The 23,605-nt window shown below is 30.8% G+C and overlaps 3 protein-coding genes across 3 annotated transcripts; 2 read left to right on the top strand and 1 right to left on the bottom strand.

Moving 5' to 3' along the window:
* The first annotated feature begins 410 nt into the window (after positions 1 to 410).
* On the top strand, positions 411 to 3,716 carry LOC124422448 (F-box only protein 9). Its single transcript, XM_046958895.1, has 7 exons — positions 411 to 592; positions 791 to 1,015; positions 1,089 to 1,403; positions 1,489 to 1,652; positions 1,740 to 1,931; positions 2,014 to 2,257; positions 2,355 to 3,716. The coding sequence occupies exons 1-7, from the start codon at positions 590 to 592 to the stop codon at positions 2,544 to 2,546; spliced, it is 1,335 nt and encodes a 444-aa protein (XP_046814851.1). The 5' UTR covers positions 411 to 589; the 3' UTR covers positions 2,547 to 3,716.
* On the bottom strand, positions 3,562 to 6,871 carry LOC124422451 (progestin and adipoQ receptor family member 4). Its single transcript, XM_046958899.1, has 5 exons — positions 6,402 to 6,871; positions 4,973 to 5,197; positions 4,768 to 4,871; positions 4,545 to 4,682; positions 3,562 to 4,426 (listed from the first exon to the last, which is right to left on the bottom strand). The coding sequence occupies exons 1-5, from the start codon at positions 6,595 to 6,597 to the stop codon at positions 4,199 to 4,201; spliced, it is 891 nt and encodes a 296-aa protein (XP_046814855.1). The 5' UTR covers positions 6,598 to 6,871; the 3' UTR covers positions 3,562 to 4,198.
* A 231-nt stretch (positions 6,872 to 7,102) lies between these two features.
* Positions 7,103 to 12,548, top strand: LOC124422454. Its single transcript, XM_046958903.1, has 3 exons — positions 7,103 to 7,871; positions 8,788 to 8,889; positions 12,411 to 12,548. The coding sequence occupies exons 1-3, from the start codon at positions 7,749 to 7,751 to the stop codon at positions 12,546 to 12,548; spliced, it is 363 nt and encodes a 120-aa protein (XP_046814859.1). The 5' UTR covers positions 7,103 to 7,748.
* Positions 12,549 to 23,605: the final 11,057 nt, after the last annotated feature.

Genomic DNA, 23,605 nt, shown 5'->3' on the forward strand with positions numbered 1-23,605 from the left:
TTAAACAAAACAAAACAAAATTGTATAAAATTATTCTTAGAATAGACAACTTTTGTAATAACTTCGCACAATAATAGCAGTTAAAAATGTCTTATTGAATTAAATAATTAATGAAAACATGTGATTTTGAACTGGATAAATTATAAATAATTGCATTGTATTGTATAGTTTGTATAATAGATTACATTTTTAATAAAGGACGTAGTAATATATACAGTAATGTTATTCAATACCGTATTTTATATAAGATATTAAAAGCATTGACATATCATGTTTCTTTTTTTTAAATATTCTTGAATAAACGATACATTTTTTAACTTTACTCTTAATAATCATTACTATTGCATCACTTCAGTGCGAGAAAGCAAGAGAAAGAGAGAGAGAGAGAGGGAGACAAGCAGAGACACGCGCGAAAGAGATAGCACGACATTATGAGAGCAAACGAAAAAAAAAAAGTAATAGTAGGCAGATGAAAACCATGGCGGCGATTGCTCTCGCGAAATTGTACTTTCGCTGTGTTGTACGCTTTTCTGATCGAGAATTCAAGCGTTGAAGAAGAAATATTACAGAAATTGAATAAGAATAAACAATGGTAAAAATGACATTCTTTGTTTGAGTTGACGTTAAATCGTAACTGTACATTTCGCAGATTCACCGTTGTGACAATCAACATAACCTATATATCTTTTAAATGTTCATTCTATATTGCCTAGGAGCATAATAGTATCGTGCGATATTATCATTGTTATCATTGTTGTTAATTATTTGATTTTTTTTCATATTTTGATAGAGTAACATTGGTGGTGCAAGTAATGATTCGGATGATGGTGGAGATGATCAAGAAGCATCTTCTTTTTTAAAGGATCAAAATGTTGAAGATGCATTAACATCATTCAGAGAGCAATGGCAACGTGAACTGGAAATATCACCAAAACGAGATATATCCAAAACACAATCTACTCGATCTGTTAGTACAGAAGTATCTAAGGATGATTCACAATCTGTTGAAAATAAAGTACGTAGAATACATGTTTAATAAGATGCTAATATTTTTCAGCTTGAAAGTCAAGCTGTATCATTTTTTGTAGGCAAAGAATTTGTTCCTTAAAGGTGTAGAACACGAACAAAGCGGGCAGTTGTATGAAGCAATTCAATTTTATAAGCGTGCTGTACAATTAGTCCCTGACATTGAATTTCATTTGTACGAATCAACAAAAATAAAGTCACGAGAAAGATTTGAATCGGATGATAATCTTGGAAGTATTGATAATGATGCACATAATGCGGATGACGATAACAAAGATGAGGAAGAAGATACTGAAGATGAATCTGATCTATCTGTTAAATTATCTAGAATTGTCAACCGCAATCAATGTGTTTGCTTTCGAAAATTCGAACAAAGTGTGAGTATTTCGTTTATAAATATTGAAATTTTGTCAATGAAATCATGAAGAATATTATCTACATTTTGATATTTTTTTCTTCCAGGCAACACATATATCTGCTTTACCAATGGAAATAATACTTTACATTTTACGATGGGTTGTTTCTTCAGAACTTGATTTGAGGTCACTTGAAATGTTCTCTAGAGTATGTCGCGGATTTTATATATCTGCAAGAGATCCAGAAATATGGAGACTTGCTTGTATCAGGTAAATAAGAAACATCAAATAGTTTTATCTTTATTTAATATTTATGATATGATTATTTTTTTTTATTGATTTTTTGTCAATTTTTAGGGTATGGGGTGTAAATTGTGGAACTTATGAACCAAAATATCAATCATGGAGGGACATGTATGTACAACGGCCTAGATTAAGATATAATGGGTGTTACATCAGTAAAACAAGTTACATTCGTCATGGAGAAAACAGTTTTCAAGATCAATTTTATAAACATTGGCATTTGGTTGAATACTTCAGGTACCTGAGGTAAATTGATAGTGAGTTATTGATGATCTTTATGAATTATTATTGAATACTTTGTGCATTTAATATTCGTTTCAATACATAGATTTTTTCCCGAAGGAAGAGTCCTAATGCTGACATCTACAGATGAAGCACAAACCTCTGTTAATTGTTTAAAAAATCGCATCCCACGAAATTCTTCAGCATTGATAGGACACTATAGATTATGTGATAATTTTGTTACATTGGTACTCAAAAGACAGGATACTAATAAGGGAAATAATAATACGTGTCGTAGAAGGAGACAAAGAGAGACGGTACATGATAGCGGAGAACAAACATTTCATGTTGTAAGTTTCTCTTTTTTTTCTTTTTTTACAGCTCATGCAATATATTTCTTGGTAATGGAAATTGTTAAGTAATAAGTAAAATAACATTTTCTTTTAGGAATTCGAAATCCAAAATCATCATAGAAGGATTAATTCACAACTGTCATGGCTAAGATATAATATATTTACTAGATATAGAAATGGGCAGGAACCATGCGTAAATACTATGAATCTTAGCGGGCGGTACCCACCATTCAGGTTTAGCAGAGTTAAGAGTTATACTCAGGAAAGTGAGGCTCCATTGCAGTAATAAAAATTGCTTGAGAATCAGATTTGGTAAGAAGATTATATTGATAAAAATTTAAAGAACATAAGAATAACAAAAGATAAATTCAAAAATTACAAATTTCTTCTACACAAATGTTCGTTGAAATATTATTATTTAAAATCTTTAAAATCTTTAACAAGGAAAATGTGCCCTGTGACATATTGTCACGTGATATAATCACTTTGTTACGTGTATTCAGAACATAAACCTTCAGTTACAGAAAAGCAGTAGTAAGGCTTACACAGATTGCTATCTAACTATCGATTAGCGATGTTTTTAAAGTTTCATGATATTTGAATATTGTAGATGTAAAAATAATCTTTATCTTTATTGATTTTAATAGTGTTATTTTTCATTAAGTCTATATATATATATATATATATATATATATATACATATATATATATACATATATATATATATATATATATATATATATATATATATTTATTCATATACCTATACATAACTTTTCATTGTAATTTATTATTGCTTTAAGCACATATATGGTGCCTTATGTGCTTTTAAAAGTAGGTGCTTATATGTGAAATGTTGTATCATTTTAATTTCATCTCAAAATAATTATACGTACGGTCTATTTCGCTAAATAGTTGTTAGAATTTAATTTTGATAGTGAACGCATGGTACATTTATATATGTATATAATATTTGATTCAAAATCTTTATATATCATGCGATCGCTAAAAATAATGATAAACTATAAGTGAACTAACTTGCAATATACTTTCAATCAAAGTACATGTAAAAAGAAGAAATCATAAAAGTATTAATATACATCAATTAACTCTATATTACACGAAAGCTAATTACTTAATAGATGTCAAATAAGTTGAAAGATCTATTTGTTGACCTGGTCTACATCTACTATGTGACTATTAATATTGTTTTAAATTAAGATCATTAAAAAAGAATTCAAGTTGAAAAAGACTATAGTACTGTATATAATTGAGCGATGATGGAATTTAATGAACGTCCATATTTTTGAACAATTTTATTTCTCTAAATATCGGATTTGGTATAGTAAAGTGTAAGAATTTATAGAAATGAGAAATTGGAAACGTCTTGGAGACATTGGTAGGTGATGATATCGATAATTACAACCATATAATAAACATATTTTTGATGTGCTTAGAATGCCTATTTTACTTAGAAAACATATCGTCTTAACAGACTCTTCCTTTTCTTATTAAATCCGCAATCCTGCTGCGTGATTCGATTTCGAAGTCATATATTAACATGAATTTGGATACTCATGTAATATATATATATATATATATATATATATATATATATATATATATATATATATATATATATATATTTATATTACATAAAGCCACCACATTCACTATCGATACCGAAACAATATATATTATATATCGCATAATATATATAATATACATATATCTTTGTACTTGCACTTGTACTTCGAACATCCAGTACATATGATCCATATTATCAAACAGCTTTAAAATTAGCTTCTTACTTTTGAACCACGTATGTATCGATCATAAAACATTTCAGCATTCTTAACTCCTTATACAATTGCATTGAATAATTTATCAGCTGTATCTTATCACAGACTATTGCAAAATGACGTTATTACAAATCGATCACAATTCTTCGTTTATCATCGAAGAAGTATTTGTTTCATTACACGTGGATTGATCAGCCATCCAAGTTAGATCCTCGATAGTGGCTGTATGCATCGAACAAACAGCTAGAACGACCAACACGTGCATCAGATTGTGAGAATTCAACATGAAATCTAATTTTCCTGGCATCCATTTTTCGGGAATACGAAGAGCACCGACAATTGCACCTATTACAGCTATTAAATCCTAAATTACACAAAAATATTCAAATATTATTTCTGTAATCAAAAGTCGTTTTTTTATATACATTTTTTTTTTTTTTTTTTTTTATAAAGAATAATTGAAAAATATACGATAGAGATACCTGTAAGACGATATGAGTTAAAGCATTGGGTGAACCACCACCGATACCGAAACACCTCATGGTCATTATGAACATTCTCATCAAGAAAGGAGGTGCAAAACATAGTCTCCTTTCCCACGGAGATCTCGCGTGCATTGCCTACAAATGTATCCCAAACAATATTTAGAGATTTTCTGATGCGTCGTATGTCTATACATTTAATATCACAACATTTATATATTACCTTCAGAAGACCCCATATACTGAGAAAGCAGTAAATAAAAATACAGCAGTACCAGTGATTATCAGGTAAACAATGAACCGACGCTGCCAGCATTGGAATAGCTCCTGAAATAAAAACGAGTATTTATTATCTTTTTAATCAATTAAGAAAAAAGATCAAATTAATTGGTTCGAGATTGTAAGTCTTCTAATATGACATGAATTACCGAAACTTTGACATAGCCAAATACCGATCATGTCGAGTCTTAATAACGATCTATAGAAGGCTTCGTCATAATTAACGTTCATGAAAACATGATAAATAAAGGATCCGATCCATGGACTAACTGCCCCTATCAAGTGACACCAAGATAATATTGCCCCGAGTATTCCTTGCGTATGCCATGGAAGCCAACGAGGTATGGTCCACAACATGTATAGAATTGCGAAACCTATAAGATAAAAATAATTCAACAAAATTTTGCTTTCTCATTTATTGTAATAGATGAAGTAGCTTGATAAATTTCCTTTTCTAAATTTTTTCATTGTGGAAAACGCCTATTAAATTATTGACCTATTAAAATCTTATGTTTTATATATATATATAAGTATATACGGTACTTAATAACGATTGATTTATGTAACAAAACGCGTTTGCTTTTTTTCTATTTAAAGACATAATAATCAGTAGTTTGTTTATAATGTTTAATATTAATCTATTACAAATCATTTTAAACAGCTATCACATCGATTGATCCTCAGTTTTTCTACCAGTGTTCTAAACAGAAAAATAACTGCTTATACATCCCGTAAACGGAAGTCTCGTCCAACGCACCTTGACCTTTTAGCGTTATCTTTACATTTTATCCTATTATATAGACCTGCGGGATATCCTATAAGTTGAATGGTAAGATGGTAAACCTTTTTTCTCAATTTTTTGTAATGAAAATGGATTAGACGTTACTACGTCATTGAATACTTTTTTCTCTCTTTACAATTATTATTTTATGTAATTATCATTATTTTACATATGTTATTATGTATATAATTTTTTTTTTTTTTATCAAACTTGAACTTTTTTGATTTATACAACTGTTTAGATTATATAGGCGTTTTATCAAATATTTGGCCTTTTGTTATCGTAATTAATTTTTAATTGATACACTTATCTCTACGGCTTTATCTATTATTTTAGTTATGTATTTACGTCACTTATTGGAGTTTTCCTTAAATATCGATCGAATTCAAATTTTATATTATGTATTCATTTATCAGAAATGTTAAGTGATGTGACAAGATCTAATTATTATTTTAGATCGTATATTTAGCTCGAGTAAAAATCGTTCATATGCTGTATTTTTGAGATGAAAAAATCTATAAATCAATATGTGATACATATAGGACAAAATCGATGCAACTTGGTTACCAAGCATGTATGTAATCGATTCCTTGGGATCATATTCACGGTTATTTCCTCGATGTAACCACATTTTTCTATAAGTTATAATTATTTTTGTATAATTTCGTTGCATCATTTTTCTTGTAGAGATAAATAAATGAAAACAAGCATATAAAAGTAATTCGTTTCTCAAGTAGGAATAAAAGTTTCTTTGAGAATTAATAAAGTATTAGAGCTTGATAGATCTAAATGCTTACCGTGCGTCATGATGTTGACAGTCTCATTGTGGATATAAAAGAGACTACCGATACATTGACGGACGGTCATGAGAGGCCTGTAACCAGTATGTATGTGCGGATTAAATTGGAGATGTCTCGGCATGTCGACCCATCTCCGAAGGAAAAGATTTTCTGACGAGTTTCGTTCTTTCCTCTCGCCGTTTGCAGTGTACATCCTAACGTCATTGACGTCTCGCGAAGTGGTCCCTTCCGTTTTGATGATTCGATTGATATTAAATTGTTGCTGCGGAGGGACGTTGGCCTCCGTGGCATCGCACAATAATAATCTGTCCTTTTGATGTGACGTTGTGCGAAAAGATTGATCGTGATAGTCAGCTGGGACGATGATGATTGTTTGTGAAAGAACGCGTGGAGAACATGAGAATCCGCGATGGAAGGTTTGGAGAGGACTCCTAAAAAGAAACGTCCTCTCTCTACTGTGGCTGACTTTGTCACTGCATCGTTAGCGTCGATCAGAGTCGATCAGCCAATCTCTCCTCCACCTCCTTTACTTCAACCACCACCACCACCACCATTACCACCTCCACCAGTCGTCGTTGTCGTTGTCGCGTTCTCGTCCACTCTTCTACTCCTCTTCACTCCTCTCCACCACTTTAACAACCCCTTTTCCTCCAACACACGGACACTCCCGCCATCAGAGTTTCTGCTTCTGCGGCGGTCCTCCAACGGCATTCGCGCGTTGCCGGGACAACCAAATCCATCGATCGCCTTTCTGACGCACGAAAGGGTAACTCGATTTCAGACCGACTCTGAGATCTTACAAATCGTGATCTAGCTTGAAATATAATTAATAAGAGATACAGATTTTCATCCATACTACCTTATAGATTTTATATAGAAACACATGAAGTTATTCGATTATAATTGATCGAGATAAATAGATAGATCGTTTTACGTATTTGTTTTCTAGTATTGATAATTTCAAATTTACCGCCGATAATATTTTAGCATGATAGCATGAGAATATATTAATATTTTCAATGAAACGACTTCATATAGTTTTTTATCAACTTACCATCCTACTATACCTTCATATTACGTTCTATTAAAAAATAAAGAAAGAATCATCAAGTATATAAATACATGAAGATTAAAGATTTTTGCTGCATAAACGTCATAATTTGTTCTCTAACGTGGGTGTGCTGCAAAAATATGATTCAAATTTGTTCACCCTCTCCTATACCCGCTGAAGGTCATATGTACGATATCTACCTAGGGTAGGTTGTGTCACTGCGCATGTGCCAAAATGATGAGACATACTGCAAGCAACTACCACGCTCGGTGAGTCCTAGATAAGCGATTAAGATGGGCGCGCGATCCGCGCCACGAATCTTTCTCTATCTTACATCGAAGGGTCTTTCAAATTTTTCCCAATCGTCATCCTTTCGAACGAAGAATATTCGAAGTTTGTTGTCTTCCAAAGAACAAGTAAGTTGAACGTTCTTCTTATGAATCATCCATTTTGAATGCTTCACATTTTCTTCCACGAGCTTTTCCCTCGTTAGAGCTTTCTGCAAACGAGTCAGTGGCGCATCAAACGGTACTCGTGACAGGACGATATTCCTGTAAGTTTTATATGTTAATTAATAGACAAAAAGAATATTTGAAATTTTATGATTTTCTTTCTTTTTTTTTTTATCGAAAAATTTTCTATCAAGTTTATTAATAAATTCGATTTTAAATTAGACAATCTACCTCTTTTTTTCTTTTTCCCGTTCTTTATTTTTTTTTTTTTCTTTTTTTTTGTAATCTGTGCACACTTATAATCTTGGATAAATTTCATGACCTCATTACTACGAATGCGGTCTAATTATTAACCCGCCGATCGAGTATACTCGCGTGAGCCGCATCGTGATTGGCGCAGGTCCAGTTGTATCACGTGTAGCAGACGTAAGAGTTATGTTTTTGCATTAGTCTATCGACTTTTACTATTTCATGCTGAAATTACTTGAATTTTCATCATCTTTAAATTAAGAGCAATTTATTATTTTTCTTTTTTTTTTTTTTATATATTTTATGAAAAAAAATGTTAACAAAAAAATATTAACGTTTTTGTTATATTAATTATACGACTAATTTATCACACAGGGACAAATATCAATGTGAATCATTCCAAGTGTTGCAAGTTTTCTCTTCTTTGAAAGCATAAAGATAGAAGGGCAATATTTATAAAAGTATGACACACAATTTGAATAATTTCCAAATTACGCACGATCGATCGATTTACAGTAGTTAATTTCTTTTTTTTTTATATATTTCATTTTTATTTTCATGCAAGTATTTTTTAATATAATTTTAATCGATCAATTTTCCAACAATATGGAACAATTGGAATATGTTTCAGAAAAGGTGCGCTATCTTATGGCCTGATCTATCAAGATCAATTTCCATGGCGACTACTCAACGATTTATCTTCGATCATTCTGAATTTTTCACTTTGAACGAGGTAAAACACGATAAAGAGCAATAGAATATTTAGCGACCATGTGATTCGTTTGTTTTTCTATCCTAACGTTTTTGTGTTTGATAAAAATTTATCTTCTTCTCTATTTTTATTATTATTATTATTATTATTATTATTATTATTATTATTATTTTTATTATTATTATTATTATTATTATTATTATTATTATTATTATTATTATCATCATTATTATTATTGTTTATTAATTCATTTTGTAGGTTTCCCCCCTTATATAATACTTTTGCTATGTCCGGTACAAGATCAAGAAATACTGTCATAAAAGCACTACGTGAGTTTTATTCTAAGCGACTATTTTTTTTTCCTTAACTTAGTTGCTTCAATCAAAATGCGTTATAGACATATTTTAAGATCAACCAAATATAGTATATTATGATATTTTAGTAACGTGATTCTTGATCGAAACAGTTATATTTAATGAAAGGAATAAAACAAAAAAAAGGAAAAAAAAGAAAAAAGAAAAATTGGTCGTCATTTGTGACGTGCAAACGTCGAACCGCCAAAATATTGAAATATTTATCGGTAAAGATGCTGGTAGGTCGTTATACAAATATCGTTTGCGTGTTGGTGGTGCCATCTATGATAACGCGGACAGATTATCAAATCGTTATTCCGAGCTCAAGTGTTTACACTTTATAGATTGTGCTTACGCGATTAATTTAATGTGTATACAAGAAATTCAGCGTGAATATGTTATGGAATCTATTAAATCTTATTCGATGCGGACTTGCAGATATTTTTAGAAGTCTAATCTGGATCCAGGTGCGTTTAAGCTCATTCAAAATTTTTAATGTTATTATTATTATGCTTATTAACAATAGGTTTACTTCGATTTTTATTAATCTTACGAGGATTCGTGAAAGAAATTGGGGTTATTGATTATGTTTATAATTTCTTACGTGTGGGAGATAAATTAGATCTTCATTTTCATCGATTGGAGGTTAGAATTTTTACGCTAATATAATTCACTCGACGCACACGATGTTTTTGATTCATTAATATTCCACTTAATCGATTATTCTTTCTAATTGGTTATGAAATTAAGGTATCCATATTTGTTTAGTCGCATAATTATATATCTCATTTTTACATATAATTTATTTTATTGGATTTAAATTTCGAGATACGCGAACACTTTCGATATACACATATTTCGATTCTCATCTCGAACGTTGTCGAAGTCGTATATATGTAAAATAGAATACGTTTTTCCTAATGACGAATCACGTGTGCACATATACGTTGTCTATATCTATCATTTTTGTTCTACGTAGCCAAATATTGTGGTATCTTTATAAATGATTATAATCATTTCAATTTAATTGAACATAAAGGAAAAGGAACATTAATAAATGTATTTCTTTTTTCTAAACATATGGTACGTTAGAAAGATAAAATTGATTAGATAATATTCCTTGTATTTTTGATAAACATCTATCTTTTATAAAGCTCATACGCGAGTTAAGTAAAGATCTTCCTTAAATTTACCAAAGCTCGGTGATTTGAGCGTAGATCGTGTACATTCGTGCGTCTTCGGCTAAATTCGTCAGAGGTCGGAATCACGACCATAAACGAATATAACCGAGCAACGCTCACCAATCGCATCGATCCGACGTCCACGTCGTTGTCACACTAAAGTGTCGTACGTTTGCACGTCGTCGTGCTCTTGGATATCGTGTTTTCGAGCTCGATTTTGGGGACCAAGCGAGCACATTTCCTTTCTCCAACGTAAGTAATTATATTCATAATGATATCGTAATGCGTTGAGTCTATTTTGGACGATATTAAATTCTATAAATGCCCGAAACAAACTCGACGCGTATGCTTTGCGTATTCGCTTTTGTACCTGATGCTTTCCTTCATAACTTCAAGATGGCCGCCATTTCATGAACATTCCCTTATGGCGTACACTTTGCGGACTACTGCGCTTCTTATGCACGAACTTTTACAGCTTTTTCACATCTTTCACGAACGATGCACGCCTTTGGTCGTACATCGTCATCACGATATTCGTTCTTTGTAAAGCAAATGGACGACAAGAAGTTAAATAGTTATGAGAAGTTGAAATCGCTCGGTTAACATCGATTTTTATATATTTGCCCCAGCATGCCCACGCGTGCCAATTTATCTCTTATTGTCATTCCATTTTTCTCAAGATTTTCATCATAGATGATGCACGTATCATGCTGTCGTTTTTGAACGTTCCTATATGTACGCGTTTTCGTAAGTACTTGCGAGCAAGATGGTTTTGGCGGGGTTTTATAGATGTCTTTTTTATAACGTTACAATTTCTTATATTGCGTCGCGCGTTTGTAGATTTACGCGTTTACTTTAATAATGAGTAATGTAGTTGTACAGAAGGAATATTATATTTTTTTGTCCTTCGCAGACAAAAAATATTTTTTTTCTTTTATATCTTTCGGAGTGGGCTGATCTCTTTTGTAGATCTTTATTATACTTTTACGATGCGAATGCCCACGTTTTACAGAATTTTTTGAGCCGATGTCCTCAACGTTGTCGAAAAACAGTCTCGTACCACAAGCATCATCTTCACGCTCCTGGATTTCGTCCGTCTTCGATTTCATTTGGGACCAAGTAAGCCTGTTTCGGATTCCGAATGTAAGTACAAGGAGTCTGGCTTCAGTAAGGCGAATCTGGTCCTAGTCCTCTTTTTTTCTTGAAAACTTTCAAGAGTATCTCTGTAAATGTAGAGCGTATTCTCATATTTCTCAGCTCTCTTGCCGATTTTGCTTCTCTTCTGTCATTAGTTTTTAGAAAATTCCATTGATAATTTTTCATGGAAATTCTCCCGCAACGAACGGTCTTGCTCCTTTTCAAAATTATATGCTGCCATTGTTTATTGCGTATACATTATTACATCATAAAAACTCATATCCATTGCATGTATTTACATATTTTAAGATTAATTACAATTGTTTAGTTTTGTCTATATTAAATGTCATAAAAATCATCGGTTGAGGTGGTATTTATTAAGCATTAGCATTGTTAATATACAGCAAAATAACATGGAAAAGGAAAGATCTATTTATCTAGTATTATAGAAACTTTTGTGTGTACTTTTTATTTTTCCTAAGTAGAGATAACTTTTATATATTCTTAGGTTTCCTGCTACTTGAATAAATTCATGTTGTTGTTTTCAATGATTCATATTTTCAAAATAAAGTATAATTATTATCACAATGTTTTTTCATAAACATAGTCATTAGATTTCTAACCTCTCAAGGTTAAGAAAATTGTTGACCAATTCATCTACCTGATAAAAGTTTAATATTATTTTAAAAAGTCGATTTATTATCAAACGCAATCATTTCGTCAAATCGTTTATTAATGTGCAAGTTTTTTGAATTATAAACATATATCTTTATATTTCAAAGACAATATACATTTCAAGAATTTTTATAAAGCTTCCATATAACAATTTTTTTATATTATATATTATTAAAATTGGAACGCTTTGTTACAGATGCCACGAAGCAGAAGACGTCATCGTTCACGCAGTCACTCTAGGACTCGTTCCCATTCAGCTGGTTCACCTCAGTATGAACACAAACGTAGGCGTATTGATTATGATAGTCCACAAAGCAAGGGTACATATAGGTAAGTTTTACTATCCCAGTACTATTCCTATAAATCTTTTTCAATAAAAAATTTATAGTCAAATATAAGAGAAAAGAAAAAAAAAATAAGAAAATTATACCATAATACAATGTAAATATAAAATAATTATACCCATAGGATAGCTATCTTTAAACTTTCGAAAATTATACAAGCTTGTCCAAAGAAAACACAGAGGCTCATTTATTTCTTTCAAGGGCCATAGACGTAGTGCACTCAATTGAATCTATTAACTTATAAAGTGCTCGTGTGTGTAACGACTCGATAACTCTCGGCTGAGAGTTGAAGAGAAAAAGAGAGGGAAGTAGTAGTGGCGCTGTATCGAGGCCAATGCCGCGAGTCTGTATCCCCTCTCCAAGAATCTTTCTGATAGAGCGAGGAAAGAGAGGATAGAGATTCTCCATGAAGTTCTTATGGTTGTCAGTCGTGGTTGGTGCGTTAGTGCTTCTTCGTGAGTTTCACCGGAAGAACGGCCTTAGAAGGGAACCCTAACCGACGGTGTTCGCCGCCGCTATTATTCGCCTTTCGAATCGTTCACGAGCGTGTTCGAGATCCGAAACGGTATCACGTATCGCATACGTGAGTGTACAAATCTTTTCGATTTTAAACTCGTTTAAATAAAACGAGATAGGAGGGTGAAAGTATAATTTTCATCGAGAAAGAGAATATATATAAATATTAACAATGAAAGATATATTTGTCCTCGGAAAAACGCGTTGGATCGCGAAGGGCTTTAAATTATCCTTCTTCGGAGTCCACTTGTATCTAGGAAAGCCCACTACCAATAGGTTCGTTCTATTCAATCGTATACTTTATCACGTTCGTTGTCGAATATTATTGCACGTGATCGCTTATTATAATTATTATTTTTCTACTTCCCCCATCTCTCCCTCCCCGCCCTCCATCTCAGTTTTCTTCTCAGTTTGCAGAAAAGTTTCATTCCAGTCGGATTTATAATTTTCATTTTGCATTTTGAAGATAATAAATTTATTGCGTCGATTTTCTAGACACAGTAAATTTTGTCGATAAACTTAAGATATACGTATAAAGAGAAAAGTTTACCATCCGTTATCACGATCCATTATCGTTAGTTCGATTCCATTGTATCAATGTTTTTCTCTTATATATGTAAATATTTCGTGTATCCAACAGCGTGAATTGTATTATTGAACGTCGAGTGTCAATTCTGTCGGTTTAAATCGTCACATAAAAAGTCTGTTTTTTCTTCTTCCTTCTCTCCCTCCTCTCTCTCTCTCTCTTTATCTCTCACGTTAGGAATAATGTTTCATGAAAGTGAGAGTGAAAGAATGAGAGATAAAGAGAGAAAGAGAGAGAAAGAGAAAGAGTGAGAGAGAGAGAGAGAGAGAGAGAGAGAGAGAGAGAGAGAGAGAGAGAGAGGGAGAGAAGAAGGGAAGGAGATTTTATAGAGAAGTCAAGTTCGCAACGAATTAGAGTCTCTTCTCGGTTATGTTGGCTCGTTTACAATGCGGAAGAGAAACGTGTCGTCTATTCGTAAAAGACGAGTTAAACAAAACGTTGAAGAAATTTTCCGCGAGCTCCGCTGTGAGCATGACAAGAGTGTTGTCTGTAGAGAGAAGAGAATTTAATTGAAACGTCCTTAGAGAAGGTGCTTCTTTGATCGCGTGTCATTCGTAAACGGTTAGATCGTATGCAATTTTGTGACCGAGAATATATATATATATGTATATGTATATATATATATATATATATATATATATATATATATATATATATATATAAAACAATGATCCCTATTTACGCAATGTCTCTTTCTTTAAAATTATTTGAATATATCGAGGTAAGATTTTAAAAGCCAAACGATTTCGATATACACTTCTATATTTATTTGGTCAGTATTTTTATTAATTATTGGCAAATATTTTGTAAAATAAATCGGTCAGTATATATGAATATTTTTATTAATATTTATAATAAAATAGCAGTACGTAATATAAGTTATCAGTATATTTATATAATTAAGTGTCTGGATTGCATCTGGGTTTATTAAAAATATTGATAAATTATTATATTAATATATATTTTGACTAAAATATTGACAATTTTTGTATTAACAGTATAATATACTAATCACTTACATTACGTACTAATATTTTATTATAAATACTGACCATTAATTAAAACTATTGATTAAAAATATTTGAATATGTAGAATCGATAAATAACAGCTATATTTCTATAATATACGAGCTCGTTTCGTTATTTTTCCGAGTTTTAAATGTGCGTGAAAATCTTCTATCTCACAGTTCGTTCGAAAATATTTGTAATGTCTCTTATCTCTCTTCATTCCCAATATAGAAAAAGATAAAGTAATTTATTGTTTCACTTATGTCCCGTTCTTTAATTCACGAAAATCCTCTGATTATTGATTCGAAGAATAGATTTACTTTTTTTCTTTTTTAATTATTTACCCCTTTTTCTTCAAATATGCAATTTTTTTTATATACAAAATCTTTTCGTTCGATTTGCATATTCTAAATTGTATTTTAATTATATATATATATATATATATATATATATATATATATATATATATATATATATTACACACACACACACACACACAGCGCGTATGTAAGTTTACTTATATTGTCCTCCTTGCACGCTCATCCGAGGATCAGACGTTTGCGATTATATGCACCATTTAATCTTACCTACCCTGAACCATTTTTGCGGAAATTTTCTGTCTTTATAATTATCTGCACATATATGTGTGTATGTATGACTGTGTGTGTGTGCCCTATTTCAAGATATTTTGTGGAGGCGACGAAGAAAGATTTTTTTTTTTTTTTATTTATTTAAAGATATTAGTAAACGTTGTAAATCGTTTTGAAGGGTGGAGGGGGGGAACAAGTTAACGTTTACGTAAATTCGTAGGATCATGTAATCGGTAACTGGTCCATGTGAATTTGCATTCACTTTTACTTCGACTCTCTAAAAATAGAAATGTAGGTTGCTGTAAAATGGACGTATAAAGAAGGCTATATCTATGCATGTATATATATATATATATATATATATATATTTATTTATTTATTTATTTATTTAAAAACACTATTCACTATTTGATTATAAAATTGGTCTTAATCTAGATGGATATTTAAAGGCATGTTTAATTTTTTTTTTGCATGGTATTCTTAAAATGGTATTCTTAAAATTTTTTAAATTACATAAAAGAATTATTTTTCTTAAAAATACATATATTAATTTTTTCTGTATGTCATTTTATAGAATAATAATTTTTAAATAATTCAAGCTAAAATGTCGAAATATCTGAAAAACGAAAAATATAATATGATTTATATAATTAGATCGTGTTCAGAATCACTTGCTCATTTACAAACCCAGGTATAATTGTTATCGTTCGTTAGTCTGACAATAAGATTATTAATTCCTTATTGATCAGATATTAATTATCATCTCTAGCGGCGTTCTATTTATAATAGACATGGGATAAAATATGTATATTGCGGATATCTAGGTTCAAATCTAATTGGATATATTTGAATATTTCATGAGTACTTCGAAAAAGGAAAACGATACTTTCATATAGACACGAACCCAAACGAGATATAGATTTGAATTTTTTCTAAGTATTTTAAAAAATGCAAGTGGTACTTTGAAGTACTATTATTAAGTATTATTAAGTTTTTATACTCAAACCCCGATCGAATGGATTCGAATTTTTTATGAGTATTAACAACTTACGAAAGCGATTCTCAAAATGTATTTCGCGAAACTCTGGGGTTCTAGCAAAAAATTCAGGATTATAATTTTATAGTTATAATGTCCATTGGTCAAATTTTATATTATTCATTTTAGGGACAGTATGCATGATTCACGGCAACATTTATATTTATAGAGTAGCGTTTTTAGATTTACGAATAGCGTTAAATTTTTAATGGATCGTAAAACGACACCTGCTACCTTACGTCAAAACGCGAAAAGTGATTAATTTGTAAGACATTTCCAAAAAGTTCTTCATAGAATATTTTTTTGAGTATCGCGAGAATACCGCAATGTATTTGAAATAATATAGTGACTTTAGTCTGTCTTGTTTTTGAAAATTTATTTTTTTTAATTTGTAAAAAATTTATTTATTATTTTTTTTAATTTTTTTTTAAATTTGTTCTTAAAAATGTATTGGGCTGCACGAAAAAAAATATTATTTACGAAAGATTCGAATCTTTCTAACATTTCGAAACCTACGGGTATTCATTCTAAAATTAGAAACTCATGAAATGAAACTTAATTATTGAAATTGATTCAGATTCATAAGTAAGTACATATTCATATCTTAAATCATATCTTTTTTACAATTAACAACAAAAATAGTCCGATAAAATTCTTTTAGATGTTAGATATCGCAGTTTCATGCGTAAAATTTTTGCATTCCAAATTCAACTTTTTTGCAAATCAAGTTTTTTTGAAATTTCTTTTTTTTTTTTATATATATTTTTTTTAAACCTTTTGATATAAAAATAAAATTAAATGTAAATTTATTAATAAGTAATTCAACATTTTATTGTATATTATAATACAAAGATATACATATATAAAATATTTATTCAATAGTAATTAACAATTCATTATATATGAAATGTATGTATGTACGAATTTGTGGTATGAAAACTATATCTAGATAGTTAATAATGTATATGTGACTTAATCTATAATGGTTCTCTTGCATCAGTTGGTAGTAATTTCATATATGTATGTATATATTCATGTAATAGTTGTACAAATCATGTGCGGTTAACAGTAAAATATAATAATAAACCAATTTTATATTTTATTAGATGAATAGTCTCTAGATAATTTTCAGTTATATTGACTAACTGGTCCAGACAAGTTAAACTGGTCAATTATATTGATTAGTTTAACTTGTCTGGAATTCTTATAATTTATGGGAAATAGTAATTTCCTGTAAATGTGTGATTTGATGAAATGTGTGATTAAAAATATAAACTCACGTAGATTTTCACTAGATCGTTGATTGTACTGCAAATGATTTTGATAAGCTGCGGTTTGAAATTCGCTCAAAAAATTATAAGTGCTTTTTTTTTTTTTTTTTTTTTTGTTACTTTTTATTTCAAAAATTGAAAGACGATAATATGAAGAAAGAATATGGTAGAAAAACTTGATTTGCAAAAGGATAAATTTGATTTATTTTTAAAAAATAGGAATTTGAAAAATTTATATTACCGCGTTCGCCTAATTCCACCCTCCCTCTCCCTCCCTATTCTGCACTAAGCGATCATTAATTAATGTTACCGTTGAAAATTTTCGCTTTTACAAAAATATGGGAGGAGGTGGGGTAAGAATCGTGAGAAAAGAAAAATAGCAAAGAAAATGAAGTAACAATATTATTGTTATGTTAACTAAAGACTTATTTTTTCTACTTGATAAAATAGATTTAAATAAATGGTAAATGTTACTTACCAGTTAATAAAAATGAATCTCGTTATCACTCGATAAAAATAAATCTTGTTACCAGCACGATTTAGTTTTATATCTGGATGTATACCGGTTTTTCGAGATCGGTGATTTCCAATTGACTGAAAATCTCGTTCGTTTGAATTTGTATTTTAATTTCGTTGGGTCTTTTTCTTCTTTTTTTTTTCTTTTTTTTTCTTATTTTTTTTCTTCTGTTTTTTTTTCTTTTTCTTTTTTAATTTTATTTCGACGCAAGAAATACTCTATACTTATATTTAAATTTTCATTATTTTTATATATATATGTATATATAGGGTAGAGCAAAAGTTCCTAGATGATTTTAATAATTACACTTTATCGATATCTTCTAGGCTCTTTCTTTTTATTTTTTTATTCTTATTTTTTTATTCTTATTTTTTTATTTTATTATTATTATTATTATTATTATTATTATTATTATTATTATCATTATTATTATTATTATTATTACTTAGATTGTAAAACTATCAGTCTTGTTTGTAAAATTACAAGTCTAAAAATACTCGAAAAAAAATAGTCTATATTTAATGTCACCTACGAAATTTTGAACTGGTTTTGGACTATGAAGTTTTTATCCTAAGAATTTTTGAACTATCTTGTATACGTACGTATTGTAATCCTGTATAAGAAATTACGAAAAGAAATTTTATAACTACGGTCGTGTTCTTTTCGACACCTAGTCAAGATAGAACTCTGTTAGTACAGGATGAAAGGTGAGAAGGGAAAGGGTACAGAATGTAAGTAATAATAAGAATAGTATAGCAGTGGCACGTTAATAGGATGAAATTTATCTCCTTTGCGATTTAATACATTTGAAGTATCCTCTTCCGTGTCATGAATCCATTTAAATCTTTTCGAGATCACTTAATCTTTTTGAAGTCTTCATATTTTTTCTTAAAATAAAAAAAATTTGGATATCATTACGAATTAAATAACCTATACTTTTTTCTTCTTCATCGAAACATAGTAATGTTAATGAAAAAAAATTTCCTTTGTATTAAACAAAAATAGTAGAATTTATAGGGGAAATGCGCAGATTTTTTAATACTTTTATATTAATAATAATGTTTATAAAACAAACGAGAACCATCGTTGAATGTTTCCGGCAATAATGTATTCATTTCATGTTTCATTTTCTCTCTCTCTCTCTCTCTCTCTCTCTTTCTCTTTTTCTTTCTCTTTCTCATTCTCTTCCTCCATTTCCCGCGTTCTCATCTCCTTGCCCCCTCCCTGTCTCCGCCCCTTAAAAACGGCTAGGAAGAAAATTTATCGCGTAACACGCGTTATTCCGTCGTCCTTTGTGAACGTTGAGAACATGCCAAGAGATCGTACACAAGAAGAGAAAGAGAGTAAACATCCGGTGGAAATTTAAGATCTTCGATACTTTTCGGTCATTGTCCTTTGTGAAACGTTTCATGGTTTTCTTTTTTGGAATTTCTTTGTTCAAAAGTCTCTTGAGAATTTTACACCCCTCCCCCTTACCCCATATACGCATACATAAACGCACATACGTTTTTTAGTTTCTGTGTATATATATATATATATATATATATATATATATATATATATATATCTAAAAATAATTCAATTATTTATATGAGCGTGTAAATAAACAAATGATTAAATAAATGTGAATATTTATTTGTTTTTCCTCGTTAAAATTAACTCCACTTGGTTAGATTCGTATAGATTTAATAGATTCGCACAGTTTAGAAATGAGGACTATGAAATTATAAATATAGCTTGGAACCGAAAATGTGTCGTTCACTATTCATACTCGCTCGTAATAAACATTATATATGTGTAGTTATGGCGCTTGCGCGTCATCTTGAATTTTGTTTGTCTCGTCGACCAAACTTATCTTTTACAATTAAAGAGAATACTTTTTATCTCGTTTTTAGAAATAACATCAATTCATAGATTGTGTTTTTACACACACGCATACAAACTGAAAGTTTTCGATAAAATGTTTTAATTTTTTCTTTTTTTTTTTTCTTTCATTTTTCTTTCTTTTTCTTTCTTTTTCTTTCTATTTTTTAATTTCTACTTACTTTTGATTCTCATCTTTCGCGACAAAGTTATTAATAAACGATCTCGAACAACGGAAGTGTACATGCGTGCGTGCGTGCGTGCATGCATGTATGTGGTGTATGTGTGCGCAAATATCTTCGGTCGCATAATTCAAAGCTCACAGGACGAAGGGAACAAAGTTTAAAGGATGCCTTTTCTTTACGTCTCCATTACGTCGTGGATGTTGAGGTACAGTATAAATTGTATAAACAAAATAGATAATAACTTTTCTTTCTCTTTGTCTCTCCCTTTTTTCTTTTTATCTATTTCTCTCTCTTTCTCTCTCTCTCTCTCTCTCTCTCTCTCTCTCTCTCTCTTTCTTTCATTCTTTCTCTTTTCTTATCTAATTCGAAAAATTTCTCGAATCGCACAGCCGAGGGAACACAAGCTTTATCGGCAACCGAAACGCTAATTAACATTGTAAAAAAGAAAAACAAAAAAAAGATTGATCGTGGTATATTGCTTCAGTAAAATAAGAAAGTACGTTAAACACTCTGATGGATATTATCTACAGAAGGTAATAATACGCGTTTCTCGTTCACTCATATGCACTTTCTTAGAAAACAAAAAAGACGGAGTGAGTGAGAGTGTGTGTGTGAGAGAGAGAGAGAGAGAGAAAGAGAAAGAGAAAGAGAGCAAACTTGGTAAAGAAGTTAAGTCGTTAAAGTTTCTTTTACGAAAGAGGGTGACGAGAATGTATACACTGGAATGTTTACACTCTCTCTCTCTCTCTCTCTCTCTCTCTCTCTCTCTCTCTCTCTTTCTCTCTCTGTGTGTGTGTGTGTGTGTGTGTATTTTCTGCACTTAAATTTACCGCCCTATTTGCTCATCATCCTTCGATGACCATTCTCAAAAAAGTCCTTACTTAAATTAGATTGTTGACGATCTTTATTATAAAAGACGCTACATTTAGAATTCCTCTTTTGATTTCCTCTCGGTCGGTAAAGTAGAGAATGTGAGAGAGGGGGGAGGAAGAGAGAGAGAGAGAGAGAGAGAGAGAGAGAGAGAGAGAGAATGATAAAAGGAACATCCCTTCATCGATTTCTCTTTATTGAATTCTTTTAAAGATAAAGTAGACAAAGAAGAAAGTGATAGGCATGTTTAAATGCGTGGGTAGACGATATCTAACATTGCGGATAAAATTTGCTCGTTTGCGCAAAATCCCATGACCCATTTTGCACAGTTAACCCGTATCATCCATTCCGAATTTTCTCATCGGTGTGTTAATATCCATGTATGCGATATGTGTGCATACAAACATACACACACGCGCATATATATATATATATATATATATATATATATATATATATATATATATATATACCGTAAGACCTTGGAAAGTGTCCAAAAGGCGAAACTGCAGAAGAAGCTGCAGATTCGATCGACTTTCTTCTTCTTCCTTTACTCGTTTCGTCTCCTTCTTTTTCTTTTTTTTTCTTTTTTTTTTTTTTTTTTTTTTTAACCCTTCTCTTACTAACTTTCTTCTTCTATCGTGACTTCTTATTGACGTCGTACTCCATTCCTCCCTCCTCGTCCTTATCCTCCCACTACTGAAAACTCTCCAATTCCAAATCTCAGACGTTTGTCCGATTTAACGTTTACGATCCCTTTCGTTCTAGCCAATAAATCACACGATTCCGTATCGTTCGTTCGTAACGTTCATTCGTTTGTCCTGCTATACGTTTCAGTATCATTTACGAAAGGGAGAAGATGCACACATGTGCATTCATCGAAATATAGACGACAAAACAGTCGATGGTTTACTTTTTCAATTATTTTTTTTGATATCCACAAACCTGTAAGTACATTCCGATTTTTCGAACGTTTAGAATTCTTCTTACAATTATTTTTATTTTCTGTAGTTATTCTCGTGTTTCCTTCTTTAATATTTTTTTTTCTTTTTTTCTTCTTTTTAAAAATTTTTTTTTATTACCTTTTTTTTTTATGAGTTAACCAACCTTGAACCAAGTAGTTCGACCTAATCTGCTTCGGAGAAAAGTACTTGAAACTGATCTGGACGGCTGATGCGTCATTCCGAAAGACTTATGAAATTCTTCCTGTTAGAACCCTGTTGGTTTTGTTTTATTTCTCATCAATGAGTCAATGGATCTTTCTGAGAAATATTATATGGGATTTATTTAAATTATTTAACCCTTATCTCAAGTTTGGATCAGTCGTTTGTAATAATTATTTTATTATACATATAGTCATATTATTGGTATAATTAAATATGGGAAATACCGATGATATTCTGATTGATTTATTAAAAAGAAATAATAATAATAATAATAATAATAATAATAATAATAATAATAAAAAGAAATAGAGAAGAGATGATTTCTTTATTTGATCGTTCAATGGTTCGTATACGTGCATATATATGAAATGATCGATAAACGTGTTAATAAAGGAACAAAATACAGAGACATGTATAATGGATACGCATCGCGGAACCATGCTTCATTTTGAAATTCAACTCTGTGTTGAATCGTTGCCCAATTACCAATCCTAACGACTTCCTTTGGTGAGTCATTTTAAGGTGGAGGTCACGAAATTTGGTTCCTTCTTTGGAGAGCTTCCTTTCTTTATCAAATATTTGATAATAACAAAAAGTTCTTTCTTTTTATCGTGGGAAACAAAAAAAATGTAGAGCCAACATTTCCTTCCCATAAAAATATTTACTTAATGTCTTTGATCTATTTTTTTTCCCCTCCTCTATGGAAAAGAAATACATTCTTGATTTATTTTTAAGGAGTTAGAAACGTTCTTCTCTTTGGTCTGTTTCTTCTTTTTCTTTTTTTAAGAAGGGCATAAAGTAAATTAAAAACTAATAATTCCACGTTTCTACTTAATGTTTTATTTCTATGAAAAATTTTTTGCCGTCCTATTTGATTACAATCAGTTGACGGAAAAAAGAACATTGTGTAACAACAATCTCTTGAGATATTGCAAATTTGAATGAAACAAAAATTCGTTTTGATGATTTATTGTTATAATGAATACATAAATATATAAATGTATAAACAAAATTTTTCGATAATTTTAGCGGAGAGCGGGTATTGAGGTCGCGGCAACACGAGCGCGGGACCAGTCAGGAGAGACGATATAAAAGAAGCCATCGTCGCTCACCGAGCAGTGGTAGACAGCACGGACATCGTGATCGTGATCGTACCCACCTGGCGCATCCGACCTCATCACGTCGCGTGCGAATTCATCGGCATCATGGGTCCTCGTCGCCGAGCCAGGAAAGGCATCGCCATCGTTCGCCATCATCCAGGAGTCAGGTGAGTTGGAATAGTTCCACAGATAAAACGATATAAGAAAGGAAAAAAACGAAAGAACGAAGGAGCACGCCCCGGTAATGATTTATTTATTTAATCAAAAAGAAAATTTTAAATTTATATATATATATATATATATATATATATATATATATATTACTCATTGTGTGCTCTC

This window comes from Vespa crabro, chromosome 3 (genome assembly GCF_910589235.1).
Source record: "Vespa crabro chromosome 3, iyVesCrab1.2, whole genome shotgun sequence".
NCBI classification, from domain to species: Eukaryota; Metazoa; Arthropoda; class Insecta; order Hymenoptera; family Vespidae; genus Vespa; species Vespa crabro.

Excerpts from the sequence above, each read along its gene's own strand:
- LOC124422451 (XM_046958899.1), bottom strand. The coding sequence starts at position 6,597 with ATGTACACTGCAAACGGCGAGAGGAAAGAACGAAACTCGTCAGAAAAT. Across the intron at positions 4,683-4,767 it reads GTATATGGGGTCTTCTGAAG|GCAATGCACGCGAGATCTCC; the intron begins GTAATATATAAA and ends ATACATTTGTAG. Across the intron at positions 4,427-4,544 it reads TAACTCATATCGTCTTACAG|GATTTAATAGCTGTAATAGG; the intron begins GTATCTCTATCG and ends TGTGTAATTTAG.
- LOC124422448 (XM_046958895.1), top strand. Across the intron at positions 1,653-1,739 it reads TGGAGACTTGCTTGTATCAG|GGTATGGGGTGTAAATTGTG; the intron begins GTAAATAAGAAA and ends GTCAATTTTTAG. Across the intron at positions 2,258-2,354 it reads GAGAACAAACATTTCATGTT|GAATTCGAAATCCAAAATCA; the intron begins GTAAGTTTCTCT and ends ATTTTCTTTTAG.
- LOC124422454 (XM_046958903.1), top strand. The coding sequence starts at position 7,749 with ATGGGCGCGCGATCCGCGCCACGAATCTTTCTCTATCTTACATCGAAG. Across the intron at positions 7,872-8,787 it reads TGTTGTCTTCCAAAGAACAA|AAAAGGTGCGCTATCTTATG; the intron begins GTAAGTTGAACG and ends AATATGTTTCAG. Across the intron at positions 8,890-12,410 it reads AATTTTTCACTTTGAACGAG|ATGCCACGAAGCAGAAGACG; the intron begins GTAAAACACGAT and ends GCTTTGTTACAG.